The 13,303-nt window shown below is 44.7% G+C and overlaps 1 protein-coding gene across 7 annotated transcripts in view; it reads left to right on the top strand.

Moving 5' to 3' along the window:
- MAP3K5 (mitogen-activated protein kinase kinase kinase 5) overlaps positions 1–13,303 on the top strand; it is a 247,245-nt gene that overhangs the window by 29,782 nt on the left and 204,160 nt on the right. For 3 of the 7 annotated variants that reach the window (XM_073789645.1, XM_019951639.3, XM_073789646.1), the window contains exon 1: positions 4,691–5,248. The exons of 1 other annotated variant lie outside the window; for it this stretch is intronic. In XM_073789645.1, the coding sequence (XP_073645746.1) occupies positions 4,825–5,248 (424 nt within the window). In that variant the 5' untranslated portion in view covers positions 4,691–4,824. 3 more of the 7 variants (XM_073789647.1, XM_019951636.3, XM_019951637.3) reach the window with 3 other exon arrangements.

Genomic DNA, 13,303 nt, shown 5'->3' with positions numbered 1-13,303 from the left:
AACTGGAAAAGAAGTAATAAAACTGTTACTGTTTGCAGATGACATGATACTATACATAGATAATCCTAAAGATGCCACCAGAAAACTACTAGAGGTAATCAATGAATTTGGTAAAGTTGCAGGATACAAAATTAATGCACAGAAATCTCTTGCATTCCTATACACTAACAATGAAAGATCAGAAAGAGAAATTAAGGAAACAATTCCATTCACCACTGCAAAAAAAAGAATAAAATACCTAGGAATAAGCCTACTTAAGGAGGTAAAAGACCTGTACTCAGAAAAGTATAAGACACTGATGAAAGAAATCAAAGATGGCACAGACAGAGAGATGTACCATGTTCTTGGATTGGAAGAATCAATATTGTAAAATTGACTATACTTCCCAAAGAAATCTACAGATTCAATGCAATCCCTATCAAATTACCAATGGCATTTTTTACAGAACTAGAACAAAAAATCTTAAAATTTGTATGGAGACACAAAAGACCCTGAATAGCTAAAGCAATCTTGAGGGAAAAAAATGGAGCTGGAGGAATCAGATGCCCTGACTTTAGACTATACTACAAAGCTACAATAATCAAAACAATATGGTACTGGCACAAAAACAGAAATATAGATCAATGGAACAGGAGAGAAAGTCCAGAGATAAACCCATGCACCTATGGTCAACTAAGCTGTGACAAAGGAGGCAAGGATATACAATGGAGAAAAGACAGTCTCTTCAATAAGCGGTGCTGGGAAAACAGGGCAACTACCTGTAAAAGAATGAAATTAGAACACTCCCTAACACCATACACAAAAATAAACTCAAAATGGATTAAAGACCTTAATGTAAGACAGACACTCTAAAACTCTTAGAAGATAACATAGGAAGAACTCTCTTTGACATAAATCACAGCAAGATCTTTTTTGACTCACCTCCTAGAGTAATGAAAATAAAAACGAAAATAAACAATGGGACCTAATGAAACGTCAAAGCTTTTGCACAGCAAAGGAAACTATAAACAAGATGAAAAGACAACCCTCAGAATGGTAGAAATATTTGCAAACGAATCAATGGACAAAGGATTACTCTCCAAAATATGTAAACAGATCATGCAGCTCAATATCAAAAAAACAAACAACCCAATTAAAAAATGGGCAGAAGACCTAAATAGACATTTCTCCAAAGAAGATATACAGATGGCCAAGAAGCACATGAAAAGCTGCTCAACATCACTAATTATTAGAGAAATGCAAATCAAAGCTACAATGAGGTATCACCTCACACCGATTAGAATGGGCATCATCAAAAAAGCTACAAACAAGAAATGCTGGAGAGGGTGTGCAGAAAAGGGAACCCTCTTGCAGTGTTGTGGGAATGTAAATTGATATAGCCACTATGGAGAACAGTATGGAGGTTCCTTAAAAATCTAAAAATAGAATTACCAGATGACCCAGCAATCCCACTACTGGGCATATACCCAGAGAAAAACATAATTAAGAAAGACACATGCACCCCAATGTTCATTGCAGCACTATTTACAATAGCCAGGACATGGAAGCAATGTAAATGCCCATCAATAGACGAATGGATAAAAAAGATGTGGTACATATATACAGTGGAATATTACTCAGCCATACAAAGGAATGAAATTGGGTCATTTGTAGAGATGTGGATGGACGTAGAGTCTGTCATACAGAGGGAAGTAAGTCAGAAAGAGAAAAACAAATATCGTATATTAATGCATATATGTGGAATCTGGAAAAATGGTACAGATGAACCAGTTTGCAAGGCAGAAATAGAGACACATGTAGAGAACAAACGTATGGACACCAAAGGGGGAAAGCGGGGGCGGGGGTGATGGTGGTGGGAATAACTGGGAGATTGGGATTGACATATGTCCACTAATATATATAAAGTTGATAACTAATAAGAACCTGCTGTATTAAAAAAAAAGAGTATATAATATTTCTACTTACCTGAGGATACAGAGAGAGGCAAACTTGTCACCTAAAGCAAAAGCTCATTAGCTAGGAGACACTTGCCCATTTCAGGTTTAAAATTCACCATGTTGCATCTTCAAGAAGAAACCTGGAAGCCCAAGATAGGCAATGCTTTTTCTCCTGTCCACCATTACCATATTAGATGTGCTTTTGGCTTAGAAAAAGGTGCGCCTTCTATACAGACGAATTGCAAAAAGCACAACTGCTGGGTGATCAAATTAGAAGGCTTTCATTCCTCCAGACAGACACCCTGAGGCGGGCCTGGCAAGCTGAAGGCAGGCAGAATTTCAGCACCACGCCCATGCCCTCTGCCTGGTGCCCCTGCCTCCGCACAGGACTCAAAGTTGAGTTGTAAATTGAACCATCTGAATTTACATACTTTCAACTGTTTATTAGCTATAAAAATGGAAATTTCATTTGGGTACACGTTGTGTAAGATTAATCAGCTAAACCATGCCTTTTAGGTGGGAGAGCCTTGGGACCAAGGAAAGTAGTCTTTCAGCATTGCGTTGGGGTTTGGGTGCCGGTAATCAGTAACATCTTTAAAGTTATTAAATCAATTCAAAGTAAAACAAAGTGAGTAAAATAAAACAAAATTATATATGAACAATGGCTCTGAAAAGATCTGGAAGGGAAGCAAAGGTGAAATGGTATAAAAATTATGGTTTTAAGAAAATAGCTCTCTATATAATTTGGGGCCTTATTTGTGTAGTCAAGTGCTCTTTGAGAATTTGGGCATTTTAATTTTCCAGACATGGTCCCAACGACCTTCCTGTGTTTATTGTTTTGGGCCAGTATGGGGTGGAGGATTATACACTTTCACAGAAGTTTGGAGGTTTGACAAGTTGTTGGAAGTATTAAAAGATACACATCTATTAGTAGTCCACCAACGTTTTGTTTCCTTATGGTCACGGATTCACTAAGTAATTACTTTCCTAATGATATCAAGTTCAAAAACAGATGTGGATCACATAGAATCCAGTTTCCTTGCTAGAAATTTACTTCTATCGTTTTACAAATCTTTAGAAAAAGCTAACTCACTTTGCTTCATTAAGGATACAATTGTGCAGATACAATTGTTCAGCTGCTAGGTGTTTTCCTACATTACTATTTTCTTCCTTCTTTTCACCGTTTACTACTCAACTGTTTTATCCTTCCTTTTCCCCCTAGCTTGCATGTAATTTGCAATATTCTTCAACCTTTTTCATAAAACTCATTCATCTCGGTTCCTGGAGATGGGAAGCCCAAACCTGTTACTTTATTTCACTGCAGCTTTCACTGGTTTTCCTGAAGTTATAGCATTTTGGAGTTCTCTGAGAACTTACACATCTGTTTTTGCTTCCCAAATAAGTAGATACTTTTTGATTGCTCTTAAGCAATTCAGGCATTCCCCCCCGCCCTCCCGTGGTGCAATTTAAAAAAATAGAAGTAATCACTTAATTTCCCTCTTTCATCTGGCGGATGATGAGTTGCCAAGTCCAGTATGGAACCGGTTTTCTATCTGAGGTAAGTATGCGCGATGTTGGGGGAAATTTTAAGAACCCAAATGGGAACGCTATACCGTTCAGCACTTGAAGCTAATCAATTATTCATGATAGCAGAGCTATTGAAAATTTGAAAATGAAAAGTACCAGGGCAGACCCGATAAATTTAGCCTGCCACTTGCGGAGAGCCACTGTCACCAGTAAACCACCCTCCAGTTCAGGCCGGCTGCAGGACTGTAGTTGAAGTCTTCCCGCCCCGCGCAATGCTGGCCTCCAGATGCTGCCCTAGTCCTGCCAGCGCCGCACGCTTTACCGGACCGCGCTGCAGAGCGAGGCCGGCTGGGGCCGGAGGGGGGCGCCCTGGCTAAGGGGAACGCTGCTAATGCCTCCTGCGCTGGCTCTGAAGACCCGAGTATTCGCAAGAGAGACTTTTTTTGCGCCATCCTGTCGTCGCGTGCGCTCCGGGCTTTTGCCTACTCCAGGTCTTCTTGGGTGGGGGGCCCGGTGGGTGACGGTGCAGAACCTTGGCCCCGGGCGGCGCTCGGGGCTGGGTTGAGGTCCGGGAGCCGCGGCGCAGTCGGTTTAGTCCGGACTCGAGCTTCCCAGCAGCGCCCTCCCCCGGGGCGGGCCCTGACTCTCGGTGCCGCGACGAGTGGGCGGCCAAGAAGCCGGTGGCCGACTGGGCGAGCTGCTGCAAGGAGCGGTGAGACAGGAGCGGCCAGGCTGGTGCCAAAGCGGGCGCGGCGATCGGCAGAGAAACGAGGCCGGGGAAGGAGGAGGAAACAGAGCAGATGAAGGGGAGCCGCCGCCGAGGAAGAAGGCGGATCCTTTCGGCGGCCGCTGCAGCTGTTCCGGGACGCGGTCCAGGGAGTCGGCCCGCCTCTGAAGTGCTGGCCAGGTAGCTCCCCACCCAGAGGGCGCCCTCCCCGACCCCTCCCAGAGCGCCCGGCACGGAAGGAACCAGGACCGCACTCCGGGTGGCCAGGGCGCACCGCACCCCGAGAGGGGCGCCCTTGAGTCGCGCCGCGGCGCAGGTTCGCTAGCCGACTTGTCCGCCCGCCAAGAAAAGGAAGCGCTGTCTCTTCCCGCTCAACCCGGTTCCCCACCCCTTGTACTCTACACCCTGCAGCGGGCGAGCGGCGCGGCCACGGAGGCGCCGAGGAGGGGCGAGCCTCCGCCGGGCAGCGGCGTCCCTTCGGGGGAGAGGGCGCCGGAGAGGAGGCGGCGGCGCGGCGCGACACGGGATGGCAGCTGCTTAGCCCGGCGCGCGCGGAGCAGCCCCGAGCTGTGGCTGGCCAGACGGTGCGGCTGGGCGGGGGACGCCGCCGCCACTGCAGCCCGGCCGGGAGAGATGAGCGCGGAGGCGGGCGAGGGCATCACTTTCTCTGTGCCACCCTTGGCCGAGGGCGGCAGCTACCGGAGGGGAGGAGCGGCGGCGGCCGCCGAGGGCGAGGAGAACCAGCTGCCGCCGCCGCCACCGGGCAGCTTCTGGAACGTGGAGAGTGCCGCCGCCCCTGGTGTTGCGTGTCCCAGTGCCACCCCCGGGAGCAGCGCCACCCGGTGCCGGGGCAACTCTGGTGGCGGAGGAGGCCGACGGACCACGGTGGCATATGTCATCAACGAAGCGAGCCAGGGGCAGCTGGTGGTGGCCGAGAGCGAGGCCCTGCAGTGCCTGCGGCAGGCGTGCGAGACGGTGGGCGCCACCCTGGAGACCCTGCATTTCGGGAAACTGGACTTTGGGGAAACTGCGGTGTTGGACCGTTTTTACAATGCAGGTGCGTGTGCAACCCCTTCCCCATCCGCCGCGGTCAGGGTTCACTTTTTCCCAGGCCACCGCAGGGGGAAAAATGTTTTTTGTTTTCTTTCCTGGGCAGGAAAAAACAATTTCTGGGCAGCAATCGTGCTTCCTACTTATTTACTTCTTGCCCCATCTTAGAGGCAGCGAGCCGCGCTGCGTGACTGCTCCGGGCAGCCTCTCGCAGCTCTGGGGAGAGTGTATTTGTGCGAGAGTCTGACTGCCCAGCCACCAGGAGCTCGGCGTGCGTGTGGTCCTCTTAAAGAACTTCTGATCTCGTGCATTGCGAGATATTTGCCCCAGTCAGCCTTTTCTACATTTAGTGTTTTGGTTTCTGTTCTGTTAGGTTTGGCCCACATTTTCCTTCTGTATATACCTGTGCCTGTTTTAGATGATGTCCTCATTTTTTCTGTGTACTTTTGAGAGTACAGAAATCATGACTTCTGCCACTCAGCCAGCTGCAGGCAGAGCGGATCTGTATGAATTTGCATGTTATGTCATGATCTTCCCAGCTCCCTTAACCTTAAGTTTAGTGGTTTGATTTCCCATATCTTACCAATTTGAAGTTTCAAGAAATTACTTACAAAAGCAACTTTGTAATTTACACTAAACTTGTATGATATCTTTGTTAGGATTTTGGTGAAAGAACCAAGGCCTGTTTTTTATTACTCCATATGCCCTGATGGGCTGGAAAGTTTATAATTTTTTGTTTGTTTGTTTGTTTGTTTGTTTTTTGCGGTACGCGGGCCTCTCACTGTTGTGGCCTCTCCCGTTGCGGAGCACAGGCTCCGGATGCGCAGGCTCAGCGGCCATGGCTCATGGGCCCAGTTGCTCCGCGGCACGTGGGATCTTCCTGGACCGGGGCACGAACCCATGTCCCCTGCATCGGCAGGCAGACTCTCAGCCACTCCGCCACCAGGGAAGCCCCTGGAAAGTATATAATTTTAACATTGTTTAAAACACTGATATGCTATTTTAATAACTAAGATTAGATTGGCCTAATAAAGTGTGCCCATTAAAGTGGTTGCTAGAATAATTCATGAAAAAAAATCTTTTCAACCTATTACAGATTTCAGAAAGTGTCACTGCAATTCAAGTGACTGCAGCAATTTGCTATCTGTTAGCAAATGTTAGGGATGAAAGCATGTTATTGAAATTAACCTTTAGCACCCTGTACAACCAATGTTGAGGATATATACATATTTATTTTTTTTATAAGTGGGGGCATAAAATTTGATTTAATGGTGGTTTCAAGCAATAAGGTTCTTGCATTTGTGATCACATAGAAGGTTTTATAATCCAATCTTGTTTCCAGTTCTAATTCTCTTCAGTCTCTTCAAAACACCTTAAGTAGGCTTGTGTCCGTCTTGGAATTCAGCCAAAGCTGAATATTTTAAGAACAAGAAGAACTTCATGTTAAGGAAGCCAGACTAAATAAACTAGGACTTTGGTTCGGGTGTATTTTACAGTCTTGGTCTTCATAACTGGACATGAGTATAATATATTTTAGGTTGGTTCTTTGTGTGGCTTGCTTTTCTAAACAAGAAATATAACTTTTCTAAAAACTACAGCACTTTTATTTTTGGATTATAATTTAGAAGAAGTTTCAAAGAACTGAAAGGTATGTGAGGAAAACACCCAGTGAAATAAGAAGTCTGTTTTTATTGCATTGATAGATTGGGTATTTTTTATAAAAGTAATCTTAAATTCTAAGCTAATTTGCAAGAGTTTCCTAACAAGGCTCACGTACTGTTTATTCTCCAAATACTGTCTCTGGGAAAGGGAGAGAGAAAGATTAGAAGGGACCAGACATTTGAAATGTATCTCATTTAATCCTCCAAACAAGCCTGTGAAGAAAGTACTTAGCATCCTTCTTAGATGAGAAAACCAAGAGGTCCATCACTGGCCCAAGGTCATAGGTAACAACTGGTTAATGGAGGATTTCACTTTGGGTGCCTGATTCTAGAAAGTCCGGCTTCGCCCTTGCTATCTGCATTTAGCTGGGCTAATTTACTCTTAGAATCAAGAGAGGGAAGCATCAAACTCATGTGGCAGAGAGCTGGCAGGGACCTTATGAGCCATCTTGGTGCAATGTGGAATAGTGGGGAGGAGGACACGCTCTAGGAAAACCAGTGTTTCCGGGCCAGCTCTGTCCCATCCCACTGCTTTGTTCAACCTGGGCAGGCCCCAGTTTCACCCCTGCCTGTGACATGATCTCTGAGCTTCCTCATTCAGCATGAAGATGTTGAAGATGTGACCGAATAAGGATGGTATCAGTTTTGTCCAAACCCTTTGTTTTTCTAAACTGAGGGCGGCCAAGTTAGATAGTAGTAGAACTTGACTTCTGATTTCTAAGAGAGCGCTTGCTCGTCCTCTACCAGAGTTCAGCAGATTTTTCTGTAAAGGGCCAGATGGCATAAACATTTTAGACTTTGCAGGAGGTGTCTCTCACAACTCCTCAACTCTGCACGTATTACTCAGGAGGACCTAAACAAATGATCGTGGCTGTATTCCAGTAAAACTTTGTTAATGGACACTGAAATTTAAATTTCATGTAATTCACAAAGTATTATTCTTTTTTGATGTTCTTCCCCCAACCATTTAAAAATGGAAAAACCAATCTTAGCTTGCAGGCCTTACAAAAACAGGCCTGGCAAGGTTTTGGCCCCATGCTGACCATTGCTCTACATCCACTACCTCTGCTCGAAAGTTGAACCATTATGATATAGTGGGAAGAACATCATCCCTCAAGTTCCATCTGAGTTTTCATCCTGGCTCTGCTCTGGACCACATAATTGTGAGTGAGGCCCTTTGTCTCCTTCAGCGGCCTATAAAACTGACCAAGGATGGAAGTAGAGGGGGAGATTGAAGAAAATTTCTAAGATTCCCTCATGTAATCCTGTGAGTTTGTAAAGGGAAGGCAGCAGGGTGTGCGGGGACAGAGCACTGGAACAAGAGTTTCAACATCTAGATCTGGTCCTGGTTCTTCTCTAATTTGGAGCAAGTAATTTAAAATCTCAGAGAAGGGTTGTAATAATTGGGTTCTAAGATTCCTTCCAGCCCTCAAATTCTGAACCTTAAAATTGTGACAGTATTGATTAAAAAATGAATCACTTCAGTCCACAGAGATGAATGAACTGCTTGTATTAATATCTATCATGTTGCCACCTCCAGGAGATCAGGGTCCGTGAGAAGCGCAGATTCATGTCCTGGTTGTGAGGGTCTACACGGAATGCCTTGGGCTTCCAGGAAATAGCCTCTAGAATCAAACTGGGGAGTGGGGTTCAGAGGTGACCCCAATCTGCAATAGAATGGTAAGCAAGAGGGACTTAACAAGGGCCTCAGCATTTCAAAGGGAATGTTGGTGTTCGAACAGCTCAGCTTAATAGAATGAATAAGAACTTAAAGCTTGGTTACATTTTTAGAAGCTTCCGCTATCTTTGTGTACTGGTATCTTTCTAAAGAATAGATTGCAGTTAAAGGTTTTCACTGATTTTTCCCTATTTGATTATCGTTCAACTGTAATCGAGTTTGTTCTTTGACTACACTTGTCATTCGCTCTTTCATTCCCGTTCTGAGAGGAAACTAATGTTCTATCAAAGATTTTATGAAAATTCATTGTACTTACATATACAATACTGTCACTCAGAGATGGCAGTTGCCAGGCTAACAACACCCCTTCCCAGCTCCCTGCATTGCAGGCAGTAAATTTCTGTGAAAGCTAAGAGATGTCAGTGATACAGATGTTAGTGATGCAGAACTATTCCATTCAGGTAGACAGACCCCAACTGGCAGGGTCTCAACATTTTTAAAAAAATGAACATTAGTTTTGTGAAGTATGGCTGGTATAGGCTTTGTTATTCCCCTGCTTTGCTTATGGAAAAACTGAACCATAAAAAAGTTATATTCGTTCATTCAGGCTAAATGATTCAAGGTTGCTGCTTAGATCCAGGAGCACACTTTTTCTTAGAAATAGATGGTGGTTAAATTTGGGACTAGACTATAAGAAGCCTTGTTAATTCAGTGTACTTGAAGTGTGAACCCCATTTATCTGTTTAAACATTCAGGAAATTATGTTCCTGCCAACCTAAAACTGGGACTTTTTTAAACAATTAATTATTTAACTTATTTTTGGCTGCGTTGGGTCTTCGTTGCTGCGCGTGGGCTTTCTCTGGTTGCGGTGAGCGGGGACTACTCTTCGTTGTGGTGCGCGGGCTTCTCATTGTGGTGGCTTCTCTTGTTGCGGAGCACAGGCTCTAGGCACGTGGGCTTCAGTAGTTGTGGCACGAGGGTGCAGTAGTTGTGGCTCGCGGGCTCTAGAGCTCAGGCTCAGTAGTTGTGGCGCACGGGCTTAGTTGCTCCACGGCATGTGGGATCTTCCCAGACCAGGGCTCGAACCCGTGTCTCCTGCATTGGCAAGCAGATTCTTAACCACTGCGCCACCAGGGAAGTCCTGAAACTGGGACTTTGAATACATCCTTCCCTGTGTTAGAGTCAGGAACTTTTGCGTTCATCTAGCTTCTGGTAGCATCTTGGCTGGATGTACGAGCATCACTTTGGATTGGTGGTGTTGAGAAGAGGGGCTCTGGTGAGGCAGGGGACAAAGGAAGGATTGGGTGGCTTTAGGGAGAGGAGGAAGCCTGGGCAGGGACTGAGGAGGAAGGATGCTCAGCGAAGGAGGAAGTGATACGGCAGGGGATCCGTAAACACTTTCACCTTCGTCCCCTCCAAACCTATTTATGGGGCTTGACTTGCAGCTGATGTAAGACCCAGGGACAGTGCTCTGCTCAAGGGCACCTCACTCCCTCTCTGGGGGCTCAGGATTGGATGGCTGCCTGCTTCCCCTTTCCTTGCCCCTGGCCAGAACTTCTCCTGGCCTTTCTCTTAGGCAGGCTCTCTGTATTGCAATCTCTTACTCAGCCTTTCACCCATTAGCAACAGTGGGTAACAGGAAGGAAACACATGGAGGCTGAAATTTTAAGAATTTAGCCTTTATATTTTCATCTCTATAGTGTTCCCGCCTTACTTGGGTTTGTGATAAAAGTCACCCATTTGGGCCATGTCACTGGACAGGCATCTGAACTTTCTGGGTTTGGTTCCACTTGCTTCCAGCACAGCTCCTTAGGACTTCCAGTCTCATTTGATAACAAAACAAAAGCAAACATAACCTTTGTCTCCTCTCTATCTCAGACTGAGAAGTTCCTGAGAATCTTCCAGCCCAATTCTGCATTTTCTACTTTTAAATCCAGGGAGGCTTTCATATATACTGTCTCATATACTTGGAGGGAGAAGTATACTTGGGTGGCGTCAGTATTTCCTAAATATTGGTTCCCATGAACTGGTTTAAAAAAATTGAAGACTGACATGAGTTTGTCAACATTTTATCTTTCCAGGTAAGTGTTATAAAGAGAGAAAAAGAAAACTTGACAACCAGCCAGCTACTGCCATGACTTCTTAAAAAGAAAACACATTTTTTTATGTTGAATTAGGGAAGGCATAACTTTAGAGTAAAGAATAGCTTTTTGCATACAGTAAATGTGTGGAAAAACGCATTATTTATTATTCTTTTTCCCATTTCACCATGATGGATGAAAACTTTATCGTGCCAATTAACAGAGCAGTGTTTGAGAACCTCTAGTCTAAACCACCTTATAGCCCCTTCCTACCTCATCACTGCTTCTTCACCCAAGAAACAAGCCTTAGCAAAATTATCAAAAGAGCAAACATAGGCAAACTCATAAAGAAAAAGTCTAGTTTAGGAAGGGCTTAAAAAAATATCCCAGTAGAGGCCCACTCATGGTTTTTCTCTGGGCTGTTGACTTTTTGCCGGCATATCATTGCCTGCCCCCTGTGAGCTCAGAACACTGTGCTTCCTCTTGCTTTCTTGGAGGCAAAGTTAAAATTTTCCAAAAAGAGCTTTACTAGAAAATTGGAAAAAAGCAAAACGAAAAACAAAACTCCAAAGCACAAAAATAACATTTGTTTTTAGAGCACCCATTTCTCATCCCAGATAGTCAACTGCAGCTTGTCCCCACTGGTCCTGCTTCCCAGGCTCCTGGGATCCTGGTTTCTTGTTTCAGTTTGGTTGCCTTTTGTCTGCTTCGTATGTTCATCAGTTGATAGTTCAAGTTGGTTCCACCTCTAGGTGAAGCCTAATTATAGGCTCACAACTTGGCCTTGTCTCACCAGTGGCCGTGGCTGGTGCCAGCCTTCTGGGAGTTCTCTGCTACAAGTCAGTTCCCCTCTGGTGGCTGCAGGGACTGTCCCTTGCTTCCTGTTTTGGAGGCCTGGTTAGAGGCCCGTTCAGTTCCTGTTTCTGGTTTGCGGGATAAAATTGGTTCACTGCTTCTCTGTGGAGCAGTGGGAGGTTGACAAGCACAAAGCCCAATGAATGTGCAAGTTTCCACCAACAGGTACCAACTGGTTTTGCTTTGCAAGTAGTTGCCCTAAGCGGACCCTTCAAACAGCACTCCGCTCTGCCTGAGGCAAGGTGAGAGTTGCGACTATAGTAAATGAGGTGGGAGTGGGCAGTGTTGCAGGAACTACAGCTGTGTGAGTATCAGGAAGAAACCGGTAACCAACAGCCTTGGGAAAGGTATATCTTGAGAAAACAGCCTCACTGTCCCATAAACTGGATATAGATATGTGGGGAAACTGGCTGTTTAAGAAAGCTACCCCTTATTTTCAGGGAGCAAAATTAGATTTGCAAATTTTATTAGTGTCATAAAAGAAAAATAGGAAAGCAAAGCAAAATTATAATTTATTTTAAAATCCACTGGTGATTCTAATATGTTGACTTCTTTCATTGCTTTAATATATTGGCTTTTATCTCTGGCTGGAGATGTTGACTTAAGAAACTCATCAAGGGCTTCCCTGGTGGCGCAATAGTTGAGAATCCGCCTGCCAATGCAGGGGTTACGGGTTCGAGCCCTGGTCTGGGAGGATCCCACGTGCTGCAGAGCAGCTGGGCCCGTGCGCCACAGCTGCTGAGCCTGTGCTCTAGAGCCCGTGAACCACAACTACTGAGCCCACATGCCGCAACTACTGAAGCCCGTGCGCCTAGGGCCCGTGCTCCGCAACAGGAGAAGCCACTGCAATGAGAAGCCTGCGCACAGCAACAAAGGGTAACCCCCGCTCGCTGCAACTAGAGAAAATGTGCGCACAGTAACAAAGACCCAACGTGGCCAAAAATAAATAAATAAATAACTTTATTTATTAAAAAAAAAAAGAAACTCATCAAAATATGTGTCAGATTATTGGCGAAGGAGAGACGCTATGAGACAAAGCTGATTTTTAAAGTCTTGTCTAATTATTCCAAAAAAGTTGGAAAGTGAGTACTTACATCTTATGTTTTTTATTTTGTAATTTTGTTTTTTTCCAAAAGAAAACATAAAAACTAAAAGATACAGAACCCAGGCTACATTGTGGCAGTTTTCTTAGGGGGACACAGAAGAGAGGAGAAAAAATTTAAATGTTAACAGCGTCTTCTACTGAAAATCCTAGCAGAGCGGATCTGTGTAACTTGAATGCTTCAGAAGTTGCACAAGGTAACAGTAAACATTCCACAAGCAAACCATTTCTGTTACAGTAGGTAATCAACAATGAGCAAAGCAATTGCCTTTGGTATATGATTCATGCAGGAAGGAAGTTATATTTCTTTGTACAGCAAGGCTTTAAAAGAGGTTGTGACCAATTACATTAGTATTTTCCAATACTTTTAGTCTCTTCTAAGAACTCTTAAGAAACGGAAACATGGAGGAGAACTACTCTAGTGAATTATCAGTGGATGTCAGGCCATCTGACCACTGACTCCAAACCATATAAAACCAGGTATTTGCCTAAGCCAGAGAATTCTCTCTCCTTTCAAAATCTAAGTTACCCCTATTTCTTATTTAAAAATCATCCCCAAAGAATTAAGGAAACCCAGGCTATTACATGTCAAATACCTCTTGATATCACATTCAAGTTTTCTAATAAGTTCATTGTGACAAGTATCAGCTTAGAGCCAAGGCAACCCAGGACCAGGAGTGTGATT

The sequence above is a fragment of the Tursiops truncatus genome, chromosome 12 (assembly GCF_011762595.2).
Source record: "Tursiops truncatus isolate mTurTru1 chromosome 12, mTurTru1.mat.Y, whole genome shotgun sequence".
NCBI classification, from domain to species: Eukaryota; Metazoa; Chordata; class Mammalia; order Artiodactyla; family Delphinidae; genus Tursiops; species Tursiops truncatus.
This window is presented reverse-complemented; position numbering and strand designations above follow the sequence as displayed.